General features: G+C 44.3%; 2 protein-coding genes across 14 annotated transcripts in view; one reads left to right on the top strand and one right to left on the bottom strand.

Annotated features, from left to right (window-relative positions):
- ARMC2 (armadillo repeat containing 2) overlaps positions 1 to 10608 on the top strand; it is a 70460-nt gene extending 59852 nt beyond the window's left edge. For 5 of the 10 annotated variants that reach the window (XM_071438765.1, XM_071438729.1, XM_071438744.1 and 2 more), the window contains one exon: positions 2059 to 10608. In XM_071438765.1, coding sequence (XP_071294866.1) covers positions 2059 to 2192 — 134 coding nt within the window. In that variant the 3' untranslated portion in view covers positions 2193 to 10608. The remainder of the gene's footprint in view (positions 1 to 2058) is intronic. The other 5 variants (XR_011681050.1, XR_011681039.1, XR_011681036.1 and 2 more) reach the window with 5 other exon arrangements.
- SESN1 (sestrin 1) overlaps positions 5453 to 22681 on the bottom strand; it is a 78666-nt gene continuing 61437 nt past the window's right edge. Inside the window, exons 1-10 of one of the 4 annotated variants that reach the window (XM_071438796.1) lie at positions 22320 to 22478; positions 14839 to 14904; positions 13758 to 13958; positions 12698 to 12880; positions 11301 to 11543; positions 9900 to 10047; positions 8953 to 9065; positions 8528 to 8718; positions 8152 to 8296; positions 5453 to 6562 (exon numbers count right to left, since the gene is read on the bottom strand). In XM_071438796.1, coding sequence (XP_071294897.1) covers positions 6476 to 6562; positions 8152 to 8296; positions 8528 to 8718; positions 8953 to 9065; positions 9900 to 10047; positions 11301 to 11543; positions 12698 to 12880; positions 13758 to 13958; positions 14839 to 14904; positions 22320 to 22349 — 1407 coding nt within the window. In that variant the 5' untranslated portion in view covers positions 22350 to 22478 and the 3' untranslated portion in view covers positions 5453 to 6475. Of the gene's footprint in view, positions 6563 to 8151; positions 8297 to 8527; positions 8719 to 8952; positions 9066 to 9899; positions 10048 to 11300; positions 11544 to 12697; positions 12881 to 13757; positions 13959 to 14429; positions 14584 to 14838; positions 14905 to 21918; positions 22035 to 22319; positions 22479 to 22681 lie in introns of those variants that run through there. The other 3 variants (XM_071438816.1, XM_071438787.1, XM_071438805.1) reach the window with 3 other exon arrangements.

The raw sequence follows: 22681 nt of genomic DNA, 5'->3' as shown, positions 1-22681 counted from the left end.
GCACTCCAGGCTCCAGTTTCCCCCACAGTGTGCAGGCCCACTGTGTTTGTCTTGTTCCTGGGCTTGCAGCCAGCACATATGCTCTTTGGCCAGGACCCAATATTGCTGGTTTTTGAGGAGAGTCGTGGGAAAATTAAATTATCTGAGGATGCACAGCTTGCATGCGGAACACTGATCCTCACTGATCCACAGCGTTACTCACGTTCTGCTTTGGGAAATTTACTGCTTCAGTCCAACACTTCAGCTTTGAACTGCTTCTGACCCTTGTTCTTGTAGGCTGGAATTCTCGACCTCAGTGATTCCATAAATATTCAGTCAACTTCTGGGGAGCACAGCTGTCTAATAAAAGGGAGAAATGCCTCTCAGTCTGTGTTTGAACAGAGTTAATTTGGGTAGAAAAAAGCAGGAGTAGGCAAGGCAATTCTCCTTGAAAACAAATCCCATAATCCCTTATTTTCCACTTCAGGGTCTCTGGCTTCTCTGCTGCTGAGATTGATTTTAGGTATGTTGGGTTACTGTGCCATTGACAGGACAAGAGCTAATGGGCACAGGTTGCAATAAGACAAAATTCCAATTAAGCATTAGGAAAAGAGATTTCCATTGTAGCAGGAGTTAAGCACTGGAACAGGCTGCTGCCCTAGAAGGTGTTCAGTACTCAACACAGACTAGAGCAAGCTGGTACATGGTGACTCTGCTCCAGAGGTTTTTTCCAACCTAAATTATCCCATGACATCATCAAATACAGATTTGATGTCAGAGGCTGGATTTTATCTCTGATTACAAGCTTTCTTCCTGCAGAGATATGACATCTTTCTTGAAAGAATGGGTGTTCTTTTCCTCTTTATTTTATTATGGATAGACTCTAAATGTCATCTCCTTACATAGAACCCCTTTTGGAATCTTTCTCACCATCAGCCTCTGTTTAATTTTGGTAGTTGCAGTGTAGTGGCAGAGGATCCACTTGTTTGCAGTTGCTGGTAGCTTTGTGTGAGCTGGAAACGACACACAGGAATGTCATTTTCTCCTTCATACCTGTCTCAGCTCAGGCCATCTGATCTGCACAGGCACCTTGGCATGCTTTTGGATGGGAGTAACTGCTCTTGGAGCATCTCTTTTCTACATAAAGTTTGATTCAAAATGTGGGTAACTGAAGTTTCTCTTTAGCCCCAAGTTGCTTTTACCTGCTGTGACTGTGCACTTAGCTCCCTTAAAGAGTTATTTATTTAACACATTGTGAATCTGGTGCTTTTTCATAGTGTAGGCCAAGGATTAAGTATTGCCCATTTGGAGCAGGATTCTACCTTCATATTAGGTTTGTTTGAGGCCTAAATCCTGTCAAATATCCTTCTGTTAAACTGTGTGAAAACATTCAGCATTATCAGTTGTGTTTGTGGATTCCTGATTCAGGAGAATGCTTCTGGTTGCAGACTGATTTGTATTTTCTCTTAGAGTTTGTCTCTTTGCCACATCCAGTGCTAAGCAAAATGGAAGGGGAAAAATGACTGATGACTTCCTTTCATTCCTAACATTGTCTTTAATAAAGACTGTCCTGTTGTTTTATTTTTGAAATCTGTGAGGAAGGGAGGGCATCAGTAAATCCAGTAACCAGTGTGGTTCAAGTTCCTTCAGTGTGAGAGTAGGTAGAGTTTGAAAGAGTCTCCAGATTAGCAGAGCAATTTGGGACAGGAAAAACATAGTTGTAGGTAGATGAATGGATTGCTTACCTCAGGAAAATTGCTGTGGGCAGTATTAAACCCTGGGTACTTTCCAGACTGACAGTCACAATAAATGATCAGTCTCAGAGACAGTTTTTGTCTCAGAGACACCTGTGAGCTGTGAGAATAAAAGAACTTGCAGTACCATTTTCACTCTTCTACTGACCTTACCATCCTTTATTTTCAATTAAATCTAAGACCTCAGACAGTGATGCTTAACTTATCTCAAGTGCAGTTGTTTTTAAGCCATCAGCATACACAGCTGGTAAGCTGCATGTGTCACAAAATATGTAGTTGAATGTATTTTTATTTGAAACTGATGACAGTATTTCCTTGATTACAGATGAAGAGGTAGAGTTGGAGTGCAGCCTTGACAAAGATATAAAGGACTGCCAAAGAGTATATTGGGAAAGAGAGTTCAAACCCGTGGCAGCAAAGCTTCTTGACAGAATTCAAAGCCATCACTCTTCCAGCTGAGTCTATCACTCCATGTTAATCAGTTGGGGTGTTTTTATCAGGTAAACTCTGTATATTTCTAATATACCTGTACATTGCCAGTGGTAAGCTTGTTGGAGAGCATGACTATTCTAAAAAAAGTCAGAAAAGACTGGCATTTATATACTGGATGCTATCTTCTGAAGAGCTTGTATGAAATCTTTGCATGTGTAATTATTTTTTACAATATACCTGAGCTGATGCAGCAGCTGTTCACTGTGACTTGTCTAGTAATTGCATTGTTTCTTCACTGGAAAAATACTTGCTGAACTTCTAATTTTTAAAAAGTAAGTTATGAGTGAGTACTTGGACCTCTGTGGTACCAAAAATGTTGTGCAAACGAATGTTATGTGACAGGAGCCACATCTCACCTACAGACCTTGACACACTTTTACCTTAAGGAGCTTCTGTGACAGAGTAACCTGGTGCTGTTGGGGCATTGTCCTGTGCTCCTTCATGAGCTTCACTCTTCAGATCGAACACTGTTGGTGGTCAGGGAAAGTCACCCCCTTTTCCTTCTGACACTGGGGGGTAGGGTCTAGGGTATCCCAGCTAACCCAGCTCCTGCCTTGATGCTGGTGGGATGTAGGCCCAGCTGTGCTGGTCTTTCTTGAATTGGGACTTCCCATCTTTAGGCAAAACACCCATATCCCTGATGTCAGAGAAGATTTTACCTTCTTTCAATTGGTCCCACACTCCCAGGAGCTGCCTGTGTGCCTCTACTTCTCAGACTTCTTGGCCAGCTGTCTCCCCTGAACCTGTGTCTCCATCTGTGGGGCCATAACAGCCTCTTTCTCCCTGTTCCTCCTTCCTGCTGCTGCCTTGTTTATTGCTCAGTTTCATCCTTCCAGCATGTAAAAGTTCCTGTAGGCCATGGATTAGTGCAGCAGGTGCATCGCCGGCCTCCAGCGTTCACAGACCAGTTGGCCACAGGGAGCTGCACAGCCCTGACCCATTTCTCTCTTTGCTGACCTCAGATTACTGGGAATGAACAGCTGGGCAGGGGCTGCCAGGCTCCTGCTCCCGTGGGCCAGCAGCATCACACTGGGCCCTGCAGCAGGAGCAGCTCCAGCCTGGCGGTGCTGGGAGAGGCTGGAGAAATTTGTTGGGAGGCAGGGATTCATAGCTCCTCCCTCAGTGGCACTGCTCTCTCTGCCTTTGGTAGTGCCCAGACCTCTGCTTCCAGGGGAGGAGAGAGAGGCTGGGAAGTAGCACCATGGTAGAAGGGCAGCAAGACTTCTTTCCTAGTTTAGATCCCTGCTTTTATGGGGCAGGGAAAGGGAGATTTCATGGTCCAGGTTTTGGGAGTGGTGAGAAAACTTCAGTGAAAGTGATAAAATTTGCTCCATTCTTTGTGTCTCAGCTGTTCAGGTGTTACTTGTGCCCAGCAAGGCTCAGCCCTGCTTTGGGAGCTTGTGTGGTGGCGGCCTCTGTCATGGAGGCCGATCCACAGGAGAGAAGTGCTCGGCATTCCGTGTGGTTTGGCTCCAACAACAGCTCTGCTCAGCTCAAAAATATCTCAATTATCATCCCTTCTTTTGCCATTTTAATTTTAGCTGAAGTTGAAGGGAAGATAAATGGTTTCAATGTCCCATTTGTTTCTGGGAGAAAAGAATGGATTTGCTTTGAGAGAGTATTAAAGAAAGGATGCTGGGTAAGTAGTCCCTGTGGGGAAGAAGCTGGAGGCATTTGTTCCTGGCATTTGTGTCACAGCAAGGCAGGCAAACATCCGGCTGTGCAGGGCAGGGTGGGGGCACTGGAAAAGGCCCCTGTGGCTAAGCCCTGTTAGGAGGACTAATCAGAATTGACAAGGGCTGAATCTCAGTCAGAAGGCAGCTGATACTGATGGCTGGCTCAAGTCAAGGTGGTGTTTGGGCAATTAAGATTTGTTCAAATACAACACTAATTCCGTCAGCTACTGCTAATCAAACTGTAACCAGGAGCCTCAAGTACTGTGTCTGCAGCTGGGCAGAGCTGGGGATCCTGGGGCAGCCACCATGTGTGAGCTCTGGCCTTTGGACAGAAAGAGGCACATTCACAGGAGCTGGATTGAGAAGAGAGGGTGGCACAGGACTCTTGAGCACCCCTCCTGTCTAGCTATACCAGCCTCTGTCTTTCTCTGCAGAAAAACCTGTGAGTAGTAAGAAGCAGCCCCAGAATGCTGGATTTCAGGTCTGTTCTTATACCATTTGGGTAGGTATCTCTGCCACAGACCTCAGTGCAGCAGCTCTCTGGTGTCCAGGAGCCCATTCCTGTTCTCCCTTGGGGAGAGCTGCCAGCACCACAGCTGAGAGGCTGCTGCACTCCACAGCCACAGGCTGGGGCTCTCTTGGAGCTGCCCAGGAGTACTGGGCAGGGAGTTGGGATTGCCTGCAGGTTGTGGCTTCTGCTCTGATGGCAGCTGTGACCACATGAAGCCACTCACACACAGATCCACTGCAGTGTTTACCGCTTGAAAAGTGAGAGGGCACTTGGATGTGGCTGGAGAGATAGGATGGAAATGGCCAGTTTAGGTTTCTTGGAAAAATTCATGTCTACCTTTGACCTCAGAAAGCACCTGGAGACTCAAGTGCTGCAGGAACTGTTCACAGACTGGAAAGGCCCAGCTCAGCTGTACAATGCCCTTAAGACAGGAAAGTTTTGCTCTGCTTTTGGAACATCAAAAATCCTGTATTTTCAGTTAAGAGGAAGCACCAGATGCTTCCTGTTAGTCACAATTTTTGACAGTTTATTAATCTTTCTCCCCTAGATCTTTTTAGATATTTTAGCTTCTTGGACTGTAAACTTAAAACTGTTCTCAGAAGGTCCTGTAGAAAAAGAAACCAGTCTGAGCTGAAATCCAGGCCAGAGGACAGAAACTAGACTGCTTATGGGCTTGGGAAAATCCATTTCACAGAATCACAGAAAATCATAGAATCAGCTGAGTTGGAAAGGACCCATCAGCATAATCGAGTCCCACTCCTGGCCCTGCACCAGACACCCCAGGACTCACACCTTGTGCCTGAGATAGCTTTGTCCAAATAGGTGAAAATACCAGCAGTACAGAAGAGGTGTTCCCACTACACTTAGTGAACCTCTAGCTCTGTTTTTAAACTTTTCCTCCCACCATTTCAGACTCAGTTAAAAAATTCATGGCTCATGATTTTAACTGTTTGCTCAGTTACTGTTTCAAACATTTTAAATGGTCTCACACCCAGTAAGAACAGAAGCTTAAAGTTAAACCACACAAAAACGCCAAGAGAAAAAGTTGTTACCTTTATTTCAAAAATACCAGTAATACTGACAGATTTAAAAAGCAATTCACACTCATACAAAAGTATTCATGTGTTCTCCAAAACCACTGTATATTAAACGTCAGCATTTTAATCACGTTTTGATTTACTAAAAATAGATGTTTTTTAGCCTAGTTATTTAAGCAACTGCAAAAATCATTAAGACCAGCGTTGGGCATGTAATACAGTAGGACTGTTTGGCAGTCTAGAACAACATTCCCACACCTTTTCCTAGCTCCTTCTTGGTTCATCCATGAAAAGGAGGACAAGAAGCTACTTTGTGTAGGTAGATCTCTAAGAAGCTTTGAGGACTCCAGTCCCCTTCTTTCCATAGGAAGACCATTGCACTTTGGAGCTCACGAAATAATGCTGAACAAACATCCTGTTTTTAAGGCTAAACTAGTTGAGAAAATTGACTGCTATCTTTCAAATATCAGTGTGGACAGAAGAGGTTTAGTTCTGATTAAACGGGGAATCTAAATAACAAGGCTTTTTTGAAACCACACACAATGAAGGCTCAGACAATAGCAGTGCTCACTTTCACTTCTAGCTCAACTGGAACAGCCTGGGTCTGTTCACTCCACCTGCACAAATAGCAGCATCAAGATTTTCTAGAATTATTCTCGTAGGGAAAGCAAATGCCATCAAGTCCCAGTTCTTTTCACACTCTGACTCCCGCAGTATTTGCCTTAACACAAGATCTATGTATCTATGGTTTGCTATATTGCCACAAGTTCAGAGAATGTCCCGGGCTGTCTAAAGCCAAAATACCATGAGCAGGCAGCACTTCTGCACAACCCTGTCTGTCAACTGCCAAGCGTTCGCTGCCCAGCGGCAGCAATGATATTCCAAACATGGAAATAGCTGAAACTAAAGGAGTTATGGCACAATGGGCATCTTAACTTATAGCTACTGTTGGTCCTGAGGCTTCGTATCTTCCTCTGCCATACTGCAGCTGCAGAACATTCCAACGTCGACAGGCAGCCAGAGACATCAGGTCATATAGCGAGTAATAGCTCTCAGAGCATAAAGTAGTTCGGCTTGCATCCGAGCTTCTACCAGAAGCAAATTTACATGGACCTGCAGAGAGAGAAGAAGTTCTGCTTTAGCACCGAGCTCACCGCCACACCTGCAGCCACAGGAAGCCTGGGGGCTGTGGGCACTGTGCTGTGCAGCAGCAGCAGGGGAGCACTGCCCGTGTCACAGCCAGACCTCGCTGTGGAGCTCACTGAGGGGGGCAGAGGAACCAATGCCACACCCTGTGGCACTGTGGCACAGTCTGGCACTGGCCCATGGGCACACTTATGTAGGGCCAGGGCCATAGGAAGAGGAAATCATCCTTTAGCAGACCAGCTGGTTTAGCTGGAAATAACAGACAAGCTTTCAAGCACACAAGCCCTTCCTTCTCTGGCAGCACAATATGCACAGCTTGTTCAGTTTCAGTGAGGCTAATGACTAAAGGCAGAAGGGCAGTGAGTACCTGTGGAGCAGAAGGGGTGATAGCAAAGGCAGAGGTGATAAGGACATTTGTCCCTGGGGACTGAGAGAGAAACACACAGGCAGCTTCCACCTGAACAACACAGAGTGGTTGGCAAAGGTGAAGCACCAGAAAAACTCTCAAGTGTGATAAACCCTCTATCTCTCCTGACACACAGGTGTTCAGCTAGCTACTGGAGCTAAGAATTTTAGTTCCCCACATCATCTCCTCAATGCCTTTACTGCATTTCTTTGAGGATGAAATCAGAAACTTGTGGGGGGAAGGGTGTGAAAGTATTTTTTCACTGACAGCAGGTTGCTGTGAGTTTGCTCTGGCATGTAAGGGCTGTGTGTGGTTTCATTTGCATGATCTCTGTGAGAATGTGTGGTTATTGCATTCAGTGACACATATGTGAATGAGTCTTGGCTTTTGATGGCTATGGAGATGCAAAATTTTGGGCTTTAAAGAAGGATTTGTGTGCTTGGAAAGCTCATCTATCACAGTCAGTCTAACCAAAACATAGGCAGTGTTTTGCTTGAACATTAAATCATTGTAGTTACAGGACCCTTCTTTAAGGGGTTTTATCAAGAATTAGAGCCTTTAATGATATGAGCATTAATGATTTCTGCATCTTTATGTTTCAGCATTGACTTTAAGTGAGGCCAAGAAATACCTTTTCAAAGAAAAACTGAAGGACATAAACTTAATGGATTCAATATCTGGGAGTTAATAACAGGAAATGGGAGGTGTAATTCAGGCTGTAACCCAGCAGCAGAGCTTTTAGGCTTTGATAAAAAAACTCTTTTGGAGCTATCCATGCCAGAAGGACCAGGGGACTGGAAAGAGCCTGGGCCAGCCAGAGAGCTGTTCCAAGTCTGCTGCCAAGGGATGAATGGACTGTGTACCACTTTGCTGCCTCTCTGGGATACAGGCAGTACTGACTGCAGTTGAGGTGAAGCTGTACCATTGTCATGTCTAACCCCCTGTACTGCTCAGAACTTGCCCAGTCTATGTCAGCTGTTACCCAGCACACAGGCATGAGGAAAGGGGAGATTATTTCAGCCCAGGAACACAACACTTCCCAATGACTTGACTGTGAGCAGAACCCCAGGAGCACCAGCTAAAGCTTAAGCTGTGGCTGTCAGGGAGACACTGATGTGGGGCTGTCCCTCAGCACACACACCAACTGTACCTTCTCAGAGTGTTCAAACTGTCTCCAGAAGCTATCATACATTCTTTTTGTGGTCTTTTCAGGAGTGCAAACCACAGTCTTGATATAAACTTTAAAGCTGCGGTCCAACAACTGATTAATTTCACCATAGTCATAATCATCGTATCTGTTTGGAATTGAAAGAAAAACACTTTCATTTTCAAGCAGCAGTTATTTCACTTGCATTGTTTCTAAGTTCCTATGGCAAAACAAATTATTGGGTAAATGTAGCACTAGTGGCCCTCCCCCATAAGCAAAAATATGTTTAGAAGTACATGCATGTTTGCTTAATAAATAGTTCTGGTTCAACCTGAGAAAGAAATGCCAATGTGTTTAGAATAAAAAGAGTAAAACTGACCTTATTCCAAACATACAATGAATATAGTTCCAAATAGCTCGTCTTAGCATTGAGGTATCCACATCTTTGTGCATGGCCATTGTGTTGTAAGTCAGATTATAAGCAATATGAAACTTCTCATCAAGTAGTTGTCCCACATCTGGATAAAGACGATTAACCAAGGAATAACCATGGTCTTCCCAGGAATAATCCTTAGAATAAGTAAAAATGCAGAATGAAGCATTTCAGAAATAAACTTGTGAAGAACCAGAGTTTTAGTATAGTAAAGATCCCAGGGCAGATAATCCACTGGGGGTAGGGGTCATTCATTTGCTGGCTTGATTTAAGCCTCACCCACGGGGCAGTGAGAACACAGCCATTTCCAGGTTTGGTATCTGGCACAGGTTGTTCCCTGAGCCCCCTGATGGCAGCCCCCAGCCTCTTACCTGAACACGAAAGGTGGGCACGTGCATTCCGTGTCGGGAGAAGTCTTTGTAACCATAGCTGGTGTCCTCAAAGTGCCGAGACACATCTCTTGTTGCTGCAGATTCTTCATCTTCTGTTAATGTCAAACAGAATTGCACACAATTTGGATAGAACAAATTGGAAGTGTATGAGCAAAACTCCTGCAGAAGAATGGGTCTCTGTGCTTTTTAATCAAACACATTTTCACTGGATTAGCGGTTTTAAGATTCTCTGGTACAGTTCTGTGACTGCAGCTATGGTGTTCAGAGGTAACTCCATGAAAAACACTCAGGTTTTTTCTTACAGACAAACATTTTTTCTCCCTTCTCTTGTACTGCAGTCTTCACCCTATCCCCTGAATCTAGGGGATGTTTTCCCCCTAACTCAAAAGTCTGTAAAAATATCAGCAGAAAAACTGGTTTGAAACAGAGAGCTTATTAAAAGAGAGACTCCCATGTCAAGTGTGTCTTAGAGGAAATTGTATTGAAGAGCCCATTACAAGCCTAAATTTGTAAAAGATTAAGTATTGTCTCTCGGTCATCTGAAAAGTAGCATTACATACACTTAAATAGCAAAGCATGTCAAATGTCTAGTTTTTAGAACATCTTGCAAGATGCTTAAATCTCCTGTGCAATTTCTAAAACTTTCAAGAGAGAGATTCCATTTCTTCTGGAGGTTTCTATTAAACACAATTTTGGTCAGAGTGTTATGGTGTGTCTGCAAGCAGACACAAATCTTGGCACTACTTTGCTTTTAAGTGTTCCTGGAAGAAAACAAGGCATCTCTAATACTGATTCCTTCAAAGAAATGGTAATGTTTGTGTGACATCTAATAGCATTTCTTTCCCTTTTTGCAGGAGTATTTCTTCAAATAATTGGGAAAAGTCTTAATAAATACATACAATAAATACAGACTACATCTGCACTACCTGAAGAGCACACAAACATGCTTTCTCTCTTCTCTCTTTCAAAACGTGTGGCCATCTCTTCTTGGCTGGCTTCTTCTTCATCTCTGCACTCCTGCAGCTGCTTCATCTTCTCCATAAGAGCTTCAACTTCACAGACAGACTCTGTGGACTAAAAAGAAGAGAAAGACATTTCATTTTCATGCAACAGGAACTGACAATGATGGCAGTAATTGCCAAGCCAGAAAGTTTAAACACAACTGAAGTCCTTTACATCTTTAAATAAAGATTTTTCAAGGAACACAGTTTTTGAAAGAAACCTGTACTGACACAATGGTTTACATTTAGTCATCATCTTTTCTCAATTAGACCCCTGGTATTTTTAGCATGATTTAAAAATCACAGCATTTTGGAACTAGTTGTTCTCATGCTAAAATTAGTTTCTCTTAGTCTAAATGTTCAGTAACTGAAAAACAAGGAGCTGTAACAGAAATTTTGATAGAGGAAGTAGCCACAATTTACCACCCAACAGTATTTTTCTCCTCCTCTGCTCACAGAGAAGAAACATTGAAGGAAAAAGGAAGGGTGAGTATAAATGCAGATTTAACGAAGCCTCAAAAGAAAGCCAGGGCAAGATAATTGTCTTTTACAACAGCTGTTATAACACCTCAAGAATTCGGTAATTGATCTTGTAAACATTCATCATCACCAGAGTAAAATTATCTTTAATTTATACAGTTCTGCCCCTTTCCTCCCTGCCTTTTGCAGTTTGGTCCTTCAGAGAGCCAGCAAGCTTCATCAAACAAATTTAAATGCCACCCACACCACTGCAGTAAAATATCACAGGCAAGGATCTTGCAGTGAGAACACCCTCATGGCTGTTCTTAAACCAACACTTAGTTCACATCATTCTTTTCACCAAGGGAAAACAAGTCCAGATCAGCATAACAGCTGCAGGCAGGAGAGAGTGTTTTAAAGAGAGTCACAAAGTTGTGAATGATCTGTTAAAAATGATCCTTTGTGTGATGCATGACAAACACCTCAAGGCAAAAAAGTCTGAGAGCCTGGACTCAAAGGAAGAGCCAAGTTTCCACTGCACAGATGAAAAATGCATTCCCGGCCACTGCTGCTCAGGACACGTGTCATGAACTAGCTGAGGCTGGGACTCATCTCAGTTCACCTTTATGAATGACAGGCAGAAAAAGAAAACAACAGAGATTGTGTCTGTTTCCCTTTGGTAGCTTTCCCCAGCTTCCCAGTATCATTTCAGCTCCTCCTAAATGCATTTTTTCAATACCCACATCTGGATTAGGCTCATCAATCCCACTCTCAAAAGAATAAAAAGAGACAGGCACCCTCCACGTATTAAGTTTACAAAGACATAACTATTGTTGGAAGAGACTGTTTGTTCAGACAGACACTTACTGGAATACTTGCAGCTGGGCTGGCATGGATTTCATCCACCCCGTGGTAACCATTTGTTATATCACAGATGCAATAGTTACTGACAGAGGGGGGCCGGAAGGTGTGACCCCCTTCACAGTCGATCTCTGGGCTGATCCCACAGCCAAACGTGAAGGAAGCAAGGGAGTGGTAGTGTGTAAGGAGAACGACTGCATGGATCAGCTCTGCCAGGGACCAGCTGTTCTCTTCTGTCTTCAGAAGTTGCTTTAAAAATAATGCAAGACAAAAATATTAAAGTCATTCATTTGACCCCACCTTAATGCAGTTTATCAACACATTTCTTAGTCAGGTAAAATTACTTTTGTGACATCCAAACATGCTTCCTCACTCTGCTGCCATTAGTGTGCTCAGTGACCTGCCAGACACAGACCTGCATGGTTATGCCACAAAGGACACAACTTCTCTCCCCTCTGTCCCTGGGCAATTGAATAAGTTGGGGTTTCTTTTTTTGCACCAAGTGGTTTCTGTCGAGGCCATACTGACTTGCACTGAAATTTCACACTTCTGATGAAGATGCAACCACAACTGTTGCATGTTTGTTCAAATGGTCTTTACAGCATCAGAAAACCCAGGCAACCCCTTGCAGATCGGCTGTGTAAAAACCTGGCACAGGCTCCCTCCATTTTGTCCCTGTGGGTGGAATGCTCTAGATTTGACAAGAAGCTTCAAACCCCAACTTCCCCTTCAGGCAGGAAAGTGTGGGAGGTTTGGGGCCTTCTGGCAGAGCGTGCGCCCTCCCCGTCCTGCCCCAGCTGGACCTGCCACCACCTCTCACCAGGCCAGGCAGCACAGAGGAAGTCCCAGCACCCACATGCTCCTTGCTTAGGGCACAGAGGAGAGCAGAAGGGGTGGAAGAAGCAGCCCCTTGGTGGTTTGTTGGTGCTGCAGTCCTGGCTGTCCTGTACTACCACCACCCCCCTGGGCAGCTCTGCCAGCCTGCTCTCTCCATCCCACTTGAAAACACAGCAGCAGCAAGCCAGACAAAATGTGGTGGCTGGTGTTCTGTCTAACCTCTGGCAGCAACTCAGAAACACCCAGGGGTTCTGGCTACTGAAAGCACACAGCTTGAGGAGGGAGGTGCACACCTGAGCACACTGTCATTGCACCAACAGAATTCCAGCATGACAGAGAAATTTCAGGGTGTTGTAAATGAAATTTGTTACTCATTTAAGAGCAGTTATGATCCTGTTAGTTTTACATAACAAGGCACAAGTGATACTAGATCATGCAGTGATGTAGCACTGAAATCAAAGTCATTACCACAGAACATCTTTCACCCTGTCTGGCTCTGAATCCAAGAATCTAGGATTGCTTTACGGAACAAAGGGGACATTCACATTACTCTGTGAAAGACCTACCTCGATATGTTCCTTGGTGATAAGCCAGGGTCGGTGAGCCAACATTTTGTTCAGTTCTCCTAAATTTTGCAATTTTTGAGGTGCATTTTCCAGACCATTCAACCATTTCGGGTCTCCACCAACATGAAGGAAGTCATTCACATGGAGGTTAACAAGGTAAGAGCACTGATGTCGTGCTGCAGCCTAAAAAGGAAAACAGTGTGATACAGAAAACAATTGGAGAAAGTTCGTACTTTACGACAAATACCATAAGGCATCATTTCCTCAAAACATCCAAGAATAAGCCTTGCACTGATCAAAGACTCAAGTAAAAGAAGTTTTCTGAAATTAACACATCAGCTTGTTTTGATGATTGTTCTCACAACAGAAATATCCCTTGTTTATACACACCATCATTATGCTGGCTACAGGTGCAACATGCCTATACCCAGGGAGAAATACAGGCATGGATTTATTGCATGTCCTGAAGCAAGTAATCCATACTGCATCCTACACCCCAGGGGGAAGAAGCTGTCTCTAGCTGCATCTTTACCAGCAACAATCAAAGGTTTCAGATTGCAAATGGCAAGAGAAACTACAGGCAGCTTCTCAGTAAAGAAAAGCCCAGTACCATTTACTCCAACAATTTCTATATCAGATAAAGACACAGCCCAGAACCTTAATTCAACTTCAGCAAGCAAAGGTCATTGAACTGGCAGATTAAAAATTAGAAAACCACTTTTTGCAGAAAACTCACTCAGAATTTACATATTCAGAAATGCACAATGGGACCAACAATTGAGTTAGGAGAAGTGTATGTGACAGGACACAGATACAAAAACAAGCTTTCTTGAGAAACGGTTTCTGAGATACTAAGGATGCCAAAAACAAACAATTATCTCATTTCTACAGCATGCTTTTCCCCTTTTTCTCAGAGTCCTACCAAATCTATGAACATAAAGTGCCGATCTTCTGAAACCATCTGTAAAGCAGACACCAACAAACCTACTCTGCTTTCCAGCTAGAAACTGCAAAACACAGCAGCAGCTGCTCTGGGGCAGGGCTGGGGCTGGGTGCGTACCATGATCCCGATGTAGTGCCGGTAGTGGAGCGGGAGCGGGCCATCCATCTGCAGCAGATAGTGCTGAGTTTTGAGAAAGCTTTCCAGATACTGTGGGTGGAAAACCATCACCAAGGTGACGTTGTCCAGCCGGCCCAGCGTGGCAAAAGACTCTGCAAACAGCGTGTGCATCGTGGCGTCCTCCTTCCCCACCTGAATTGTCTGATCGGAGAGAAGGAGCAGTGAGCAATATTGTCCAAGTTCCACCAATAAAATAGCAAATAAATACATTACCACAGCACCCAGAGGCCCCAAGTGAAAGGAATTATACTATAAATCTATTAATGACATTAAATCAGTGCACATAAGGCACATTAAATCCCTTTAATACCTCTCATTTAGGAGATCACAAGTGGTTATACCAGCAAAAGGAGATTTTTGGCTTTAGTCTCTCTCTAATACAATGCTGACTTCTCATTTTTAACTGTCTCACCTTCACTTTCTTGAAAACCTCAGGTTGATCTTAGTTAATTATAACTAAAAGCTAATCGAATCATCACTTTTACTATGGGAAAAAGGGAAAGAAGCGAAAAGCTGGCTAAGAGAGAAAAAACCAGGAAATTGAAAAAGACTAAAACTCCTAGAAAACCACAGGCATATTACTAACTTTTCCTCTACTCCAAATTCTCTTACCAGACAATCAGGAGATAAGCAGCAGAAATGCTCATCCAAAGCACTCTGAACCTTCTCAGATTCTTCAGAGTGGTAGAGGCAGCTCAAGAAAAAGCAATCCCAGAGCAGAGGGGCAGGTACCTTGTGGACCAGTAGGAAATTACATCCGGATGTTCACAAGGAAACAGTATTGGGTTTCTCTCATACTAGATAGCAGCATGGGAGGGGTCATAACTATTCCAAAGCTCCCCAAGGCTCTCACTGTTCTGTACACTAGAACTGTGGCCAAAGTCTCAGGACTGAATGTGATACCACTCCTGAAAATGTTTTGCAGATCAGCAGCTGTCCTGAAACCACTGTGGGCTACTACTATAAAATGATGTTCCTTAAAAGCATAAAGTTCACTATGTACTTGAAAACACTACCACACCTCCTTCTCAGGGATGAATCTGCTTGGTCCGTGTCCCAGTGGTCTAGGAATTCTTATTCCAAGTTCCTAGAAAAGAAAATTACACCACCTCAGCATTTAGTTATAAACAGCTTTTCAGCTGTGGTTGCAGGAAAGAAAAGAGTTCTCCATTCAGAGCTGGGCTTATTTGGGTACTTGTGGTACTCTTGCACGGGCACTTTTACTAGTACTGTTTGTACAAATGCAAATCATTTTTTATACAAGTGCTTTATAATTAGCTGTGCTTGTTTACAGCACACTGCCCCACTCCAGCAAAAAAAGTTCAGCAACAAAGGCCCTGTCAACCAAAGAAAACACACACAAATTTATATGCATGCACACACACACACACACAAACACACTACAGGCTGGTTCACAGAAAATTCTGCATAAAGCATATTTTGGCAGGGTGTCCAGGACAAGGAGTTCCGAACATGCCGGCTGCTGTGTGGTTATGCCACTGATACAAAACGAGGCTGCTGTGTGTGTGTACATCCGCAGCTCGCCAGCACACAACACCCTGTGCATCTGTCAGGAAATGAAACAGCTGTAACCCTAATCAGATTTCTTCTTCCCAACCTCAAAGAGCACTTAAACTGCTCAAAGTACCTGATCTACATTTGCATCTGCTTTCTTTTCAAGATAGGATAAAAAGCTATTCACATTTGCAGGGAAGGAGGGAGGGAGGGGAATTTGCTCCATCAGAACAGCAGCAACCACATCCTTCCACCTGCTTGTGTGGATGTGTTGCCTTGCAGGGAAGGTGGAGGCTGGATAACCCTGGCAGTTCACTACTTGTCCTCTCCTTCAGCCAGATGCAGCTTTCTACAGGCCTATGGCCCCCTGGTCCTTTGCTGCAGCCAAGGAGCAAACGCATGGAAGACTTGGGTGCATTTGTGTCCTGCCCATTAACACCGTTCCCTTTGGAAGGGAGGGAGCCATGTGTTCCAGGGCAGTCTCTGTGGCACAGAGCAGCCCCCTGAGAAGGCACAGCAGGTTCCAGGTACCAGAGCAGGACATGGCCTCACCTCACACTTCCACAGATGCCTCCCATGCCATCTCTGCAGAGGCTCCTCTGCCATGTGCGTGGCACTCTGCAAACCAGCTCTCCTGAGGGGATTACTCCCCACTGAGCAGCTTGGCTTCCCCAGGAAAGATGGGAGCCCTGCCAGCTGATGGCATGGCACTCTTACAGACGGAGACCTGGGATTAAAGCTGAGGATGGAGCTCAGTGCTAAACACCAGGCATTATATAAACTAATGGTTTGGGCTCCTTATCTGTGCCCTCTTTCCCAATCATCTTTTAGAACACATGCATTGCCTCTGTTCCATAGCCAAACCCACCCATTTTGTGACCATACCAACTTCTCAGGCAGGTTTAGATGAATAAATACCAAGCACTGAGCCAGTTCAGGCCACACAGAGCAGAGGGGCACCTTCAGCTGGTCCAGGCCTCTGAGCAGATGATGCCCCAAGAGCTGCCAGCCAAATGCAGTTGTTAACTTTGACACATTTTCCCCACATAGGTAAAGGCTGTTAAAATGTGCAATACTGGCTGCACTTTTTTCCTCTTTAGCTGAGGTTTCTATTTGCATGAGTTTCACTGTACAAGAAGCAATTTTATTAATCAGTTACTGTTTCCTGAACTTTCCCCTAAGATTAAAAAACAACCTCAGAGAGCTGGAAACAATGAGTGCAGGCACAAGTGGCAACTGCCAAACTCTTTAGACTCTGACAGTCTCCTTAAATCCCAAAGTCAGATACCTTCATTTCTCAAGTCTTACTTGGATAAAATAAGATCAAAGGGCATCTCTTACAAATAGTCTTTTCACTTTTTCCCCTCAGTGCCACTTTTTCCTGCTATGGGTCCCAACACACACAAGGAAATTTTGCCTGTCAGCCAAGCAATGCCACTTGTAGGATGGAATTTATCAACATCTCTCTTTAAAACTTCAGCAGAGCTTCTTATTTTGGCTACAACTACACTCAAGAAACATAGCCAAACAACAGCAAGCAAAAAGAGAGATCATTTAAATTGTAAACAGGATTTAAAAATTTAGCAGATGTCTGCAGTTTGCCAGATCAAGAAGCCCTCCAAGACAAATACCTTGAAGTTTAATTCTTGAACAACTGTTTTTCAGTTTTTCCTTTTCCCAGAACAGTTAGAGGAAGGAAAAAAAACCCAAACCCAGATTTAAGAACCTGAGATCAGCAGACTGCTAGTGTTTTTTGCTTCACAATCTAAAATACATCACAATCAATACATTTCTGTTTATTAAAGCATACAGAGGTCAGGCTTACAATTACACAGCAGTAACAGGTTATATTACTCAACCATCCAAACCCTGGCTGCAAAGTGACTTAAGAGGCTTTTTTTTTAATGATAAAATGAGTTGCTTTGTTTTCCATCAGGAGAGGCATCGTCCCCCTGGTATCATGGCACCAGCCTAGTACTTGAGAAGCTTGGGGTCAAGGCCCTGCTGTGACAGAGATGTAACAAAGGATCTGTGAAGATGAACCTGTTTCCCACCTGCAAAACGGGGGTTTCTTCCAGAGGGTGCTGAGAACAGAAGCAACTTGCCATGAGGTGCACGCTTAGCACAGTCACGAGAGCTGTGTAAAATCTGACCCATTAGAAGCTTTTTGAAAACTTGTTCTTCAGTTACAAGCTATGGCAGACCTTTCAAAAGCTATTTTCCTCTCTTTTTAGGAAGCAACATTTAATCAAATTCTCCTAGTACTTCAGAAATAGCTGTGTGCTTCCAGCATCCCAGCATTTCAAATACTTGATAACACAGTAAATAATTCTCCAAACAGTCCTAGTGAATTTCTCCTTTGTCCTGAACATGTTTCTATGCTTCACAATACCCTTCACTAAACCTCCATCTTCCAAATACACTCAAGCCAGGGAGCAACACTCCCTCTCAAAGACAAGACCTGCATCCTGAGCAGACACACCACTACATCTCTCTCCTGCACATTTCTCTTAAAGCACCATCTCACCTGGAGCACCAACAAGCACTTGGTGAAGCAGTTGTGTCTTGGAGAAGCAGCAGCTGGAAGAAAGCCTGCATTTCTTTTGGTTATTCCAAAAGTATAAACAACTTTCATGCGATTCCAGACCACGGAATTGCACACCAAAGTAACCCTACTTAGTGACACATTCTCTGCATCAAACTTCTCCTGGCTCCTTTCCTCCTGTTTGCCAACCTCACCACACCACACCACTTTCATTCAGTCTAGAAACTCTGCAGCTGAATACAGCTCAAAGCTCAGCAGAAAGCCAACCACAACTGAGGCTTTAGGTGCAAATAAATAATAACAATAACAATAATAACAATAATGATGATGGTGATGCATCAGACGCACTCCATCTTCAAAGCCAGAACATAAAACTCAGGTGGCTGCAAAGCTGAGCACCAAGGGTGGAACACCCAGAAGCTCAAGGTAATGGAAGGAGGTGGGCCTTGCAGGATGGCAATCCACTCCACTGCTCACCTTCCAGACATACCTTGACAGAAAAACAAGACTTTAGCCATGTAAGTGCTGCATTGCTGCATGGACAGAGACAACCACGAAAAACACAGAAAAGCCTCCTCTTTCCCCTTATGTAATGTAACTTGTATTTCTGTACAGCCACTATTATTATTTCCATGGGAACTTAGCTCACCAGGTACCCATCATTTCTCAATCTACACATCCCTCACCATTGCCATATCAGCTCAGCATCACAACTCATTCATTTAGATAATGCAAGATTCCTGTGAGGTATGACAAATACATTATCTCAAATCTAGGAGAAAAAAATCCCTCAGAAATGGAAAAGCTACACATCTTAGAGAATCTGCTACAGAAGACTGGTGGCTTGAGCTGAGATCTCTGAAGTCACAGGCTAATGGCCTAGCTATCAGACTGTGTGCCTGTTCAGAGATTCTCGGCCAGGAAATGCTTTATGCAAATTTACACCAAGAAACAGCACTGCAGAGCTGAGACAGAAAAGTTAATGAGACAACTCTGCAAGCTTAATTATATACTTCCCAGTCACCACTTACTCTCACCAGTCTGGCTCAATTAGCACATCCAACTCCTCAAGGACGACTGGACCAAGAAGTCCATACTGCCTGCACATACATGCTCAAGGAAGTCCACTCTAAAGCACAAATGTGTAAATTCACACAATGTAGAGCTCTTCTGTATCTTACAGCTGTTGATCCAGCCCAGTTTTTAGGTAGCTTTTTTAAGCCTCTTGACAGGAACATCATTCCTGTCAAATTTATGTAAAATCCTGAGATAAAAAATTGAACTGCAATAATGTAGAAGAGGTTTGTAAACACTAACAGTATAACACACATTACCTCTGCTAGCAAGAGAACATCATCTGCTTTGGTTCTGAATCTCTTAAAACAAAAAAAAAAAAAAAAGAAAAAAAAAGTAAAAAAAAAGTCACAGTCTAAGCAGACACACAGTATCAGAAATTTCACCTAGAAACACTGAAAACAGAACTAAGCTACAAGCCAGGTCACAGAGCCTCTGGAACAGGAACAGCTATCTAACCTAAGCTACAGTTCTTCCTCCATTGTATGCCTAAAATGCTTTTTCAGATCCTTGTTGGTCCCTCGCTACTGGCTCCTTGCAGCTAGAGCTCTGCCCCTTATCACAAAACCTCTCCCAGAACTCCATGGTAGTTTTATCCAATGAATCTGGGACTGTTACCAAACTGCTAATTTTCAGTCATTCAGGACTGATGAGCTATGATCCACAATGCTCACTGAGACTGCTTCCCTGGTGCTAGCACAGTGAGTCATTTTGCTCCCCTCAAGTACAGTCAGTACCACTATCAAGTCTACCAGATTTATATCTACCAGAAAGAATTATTTACATACTTACTTAGGCCTTCTCCCTCGAAACAGGGAACATTTTATCATAGATAAGCCACAGGTGAAGTAAAATTGCAATTATTAATTTACTTCACTAAACTACATTTGAATTAACATCTTTATCTGAATCATCTATGTCTTGATTAAACACTAAGTGCTGCTAGATTCAAACAAAATTATATGAAAATCACACCCATAATACAATATAAAACAATCTCATGTAATGAACCAGAGAAGGAAAATGAGATTGAGGTGAATTTTTTGAGGTAACATTTTTTCTAGATAACCAGTCATCATTTTACATAATCTAAGTGCTTTCCTACCCAAGCTTAGGGTTAAGAAAGGCACAATGAGCTGTGAGTTAAAAACTCTTCAACACAATTTCCTGGTGGAATTAACTCCTCCAGCATGCCTGTGCTGAAAATTCAGCTCAGTATAATATGATGAGCATTTGAAGCATGGGCATTAAAAATACCCATTTAGGTCTTTATAAGCTTATAGGATGAAATGCCTCTAAGCATATAAGTGTCCAAGAAGGTTGTGCAGCATTTCCAAGGGAGACTTGGCACTTACCAGTCTAAGAGGCTTCATGCTGCTCCTGCTGCTGCGCTCACCATGAACTGTCTGGTTCCTACTTCCCCTTTAAAGGCCACTGACACCAAAGCCTCACTGCTGGTGACACTGAGGCTACAAGTAGAGTTTCCTTGTTTAGGACCTTAACAACAAGGACTGGCACAACTGGCCCCACAGGACAAGCTGTCCCCAAGCTGATACATACTCAGCTTAAAAACTGTATTTTCAGTTCTGCTAAATGCAGTAGCTACTGTAGTTTCCATACTGGTCAGAAAACTTTTAGGAAGGGGAGAATTAAGAACAAAGAGTGGTGATTAAATATATTTCTTTTCCTACACAGAGAGGAATCCTACACCTTTTCTAAATGTGGGGCTATGCAGAGCTGGCCATTTTTCCTATTTTACTTTTTTACTTAATCCTGAAGTAGCTGCAATTGTTGTGGCTTTCCCAAACAAACCATGATTCACATTAAAATGACAGAAAAAAAATTATCCTAGAAATGCTCATGTACTTTAAATTTTCACACTGGTTCCATTTGCTGGGTATTTCAGACTGTCATTCAGCTGAAGCAACAGACATGTCTCCACTTGTACGGATTTAAAGAACTGGGAACAAGTACTCCCCCTCTGTTACAAAGCACTTTGTTACACAGACCTACCACTCTTCACTGGAATTAGAGCATGGCAAATGCTGAACTGTTCCTCTTTCATATGGAGTATGTTATTCTTACATTAATTTAATTTCATTATAATTTCTCTGAATGTCTCAAAGTCCTTTGAAATACCTGATTTTAAAAACACCCCCATCTAGTTTATGTGACTTGATTCAAGAGAGAAATCAAGGCAAGGGAGAGTGTGTCCAAGATCACACACCTTGTTCACAATGGCAGGAATGAAAGCAAAGCCCAGACTCCACTATCTCCATCTCTAGCACCTCTTCTCTGGTCATTTTCTAGGACTGAGAGGTACAAGCAGGTCCAGCTGCAGCAGTCTCAAGGTGCCTGCCTATGTGCTACCTACTCTTACTCAGCATTAGCAGCTCTTCCTGCAGTGGTTTTGTGACACAACTGCCTAGAGTCCACGACCCAATTTACTTTTGATATGAGCTCACTGAAACTGACGCTGAGTTTCAATGATTAGTGCCTACTTTTTTAATATGGCACTTCTGTGGTGAAACAGAAAGCATTAAAGGGCAAAGGATTTTGAATGAATGCTTGCAATTTCCCTGCTGTAAATACTATTTAAATACCAATAAATTGGTGGCACAGAAGGAAACAGTCTAAATGTGACAGTAACCCTTTGCATTACATAGACTGTACTGCTGGATTATGCCAAAGCAAAGCATATTCCATATATATGTATCCATATGTATCCATGAAGTACTGGGTTACTCTAAATCAGAAAAATACAAAACAGGCTCTGCCGCAACCTACACCACTTCTGAGGATTTAAAATTTTCCTTTAAAAGAAGAATCTTAACGTGATGAGACTAAGAAATTTACAAGAGAGATCCAAATCAGCAGATTTATTCCTTTCTAAATAATGCTCTTGACTTGCATTTGTTTATAATTACAGCCCGCTCTTCTCCATGAGAAATACAAGACCAGCCTTACTGTTTCAAAAGGATAATCCAAATCTATGCAAGAACGACGTAAACGCCGGGCAATTCCGAGGCAAAAGCCACCTGGACGAGCCCGAGAACCCTTCAGAGGTACCCGGCTGCCGCACACCCCAGCGGAACCCAGCTCCTCCTGGGAGCAGGGGCGTCGCGGAGGGTGGCGACAGCATCTGCGCTGTCACCGCGGGCAGCAGCTGCTCATCCCTCGGCTGAACAGGACCTACGGACCCCCGAACGACACCCTCCGAGCGAGGAGCCCGCAGGCAAACGCCGCTGCTGCCTCCTCAGCCCCGCGGCTGATCCGCAGGGGGCTGCCCGGACCCCGCCCCCCCTTCCAGCAGGGATTTCTCTGGGGATGCGCCCGGGCAGAGAGACCCCCCGGCCAGTCGCGAGTACCTGGTGCTGCCGGCCCGGCCTGGCCACCATCCGGCCGGTGCTGCGGGGCTAGCCCGGGCTCGCCGCTCTCGCAGCCCTACTGGGCTCTGCCCCAGCGCCGCCGGGGCGGTGCCAGCCCCGGCCCGCCCGCCCGGCGTAGGGGCGGAGCGGCGGCCGCGGCACTGCCCGCCGGGGATCGGCGCTCGCCGCGACCCCGCCGCTGCTCCCTGTGCCCGGGAGTGGCACCAAATGCCCCGGGCGGGGGCACAAGAGGCGGCAGCCCCCGGCCAGTCCACCCCGGCCCGGCAGGACAGCCCCCGTCCAGTCCAGCCCCGTCCCCGACCCCCTCGGCTCCGTTCCGCTCTCCTCCCCGGCCCAGAGAC

This window comes from Agelaius tricolor, unplaced genomic scaffold, assembly GCF_023055355.1.
Source record: "Agelaius tricolor isolate 1412-34295 unplaced genomic scaffold, bAgeTri1.0.p SCAF_1, whole genome shotgun sequence".
Taxonomy (NCBI): domain Eukaryota; kingdom Metazoa; phylum Chordata; class Aves; order Passeriformes; family Icteridae; genus Agelaius; species Agelaius tricolor.
This window is presented reverse-complemented; position numbering and strand designations above follow the sequence as displayed.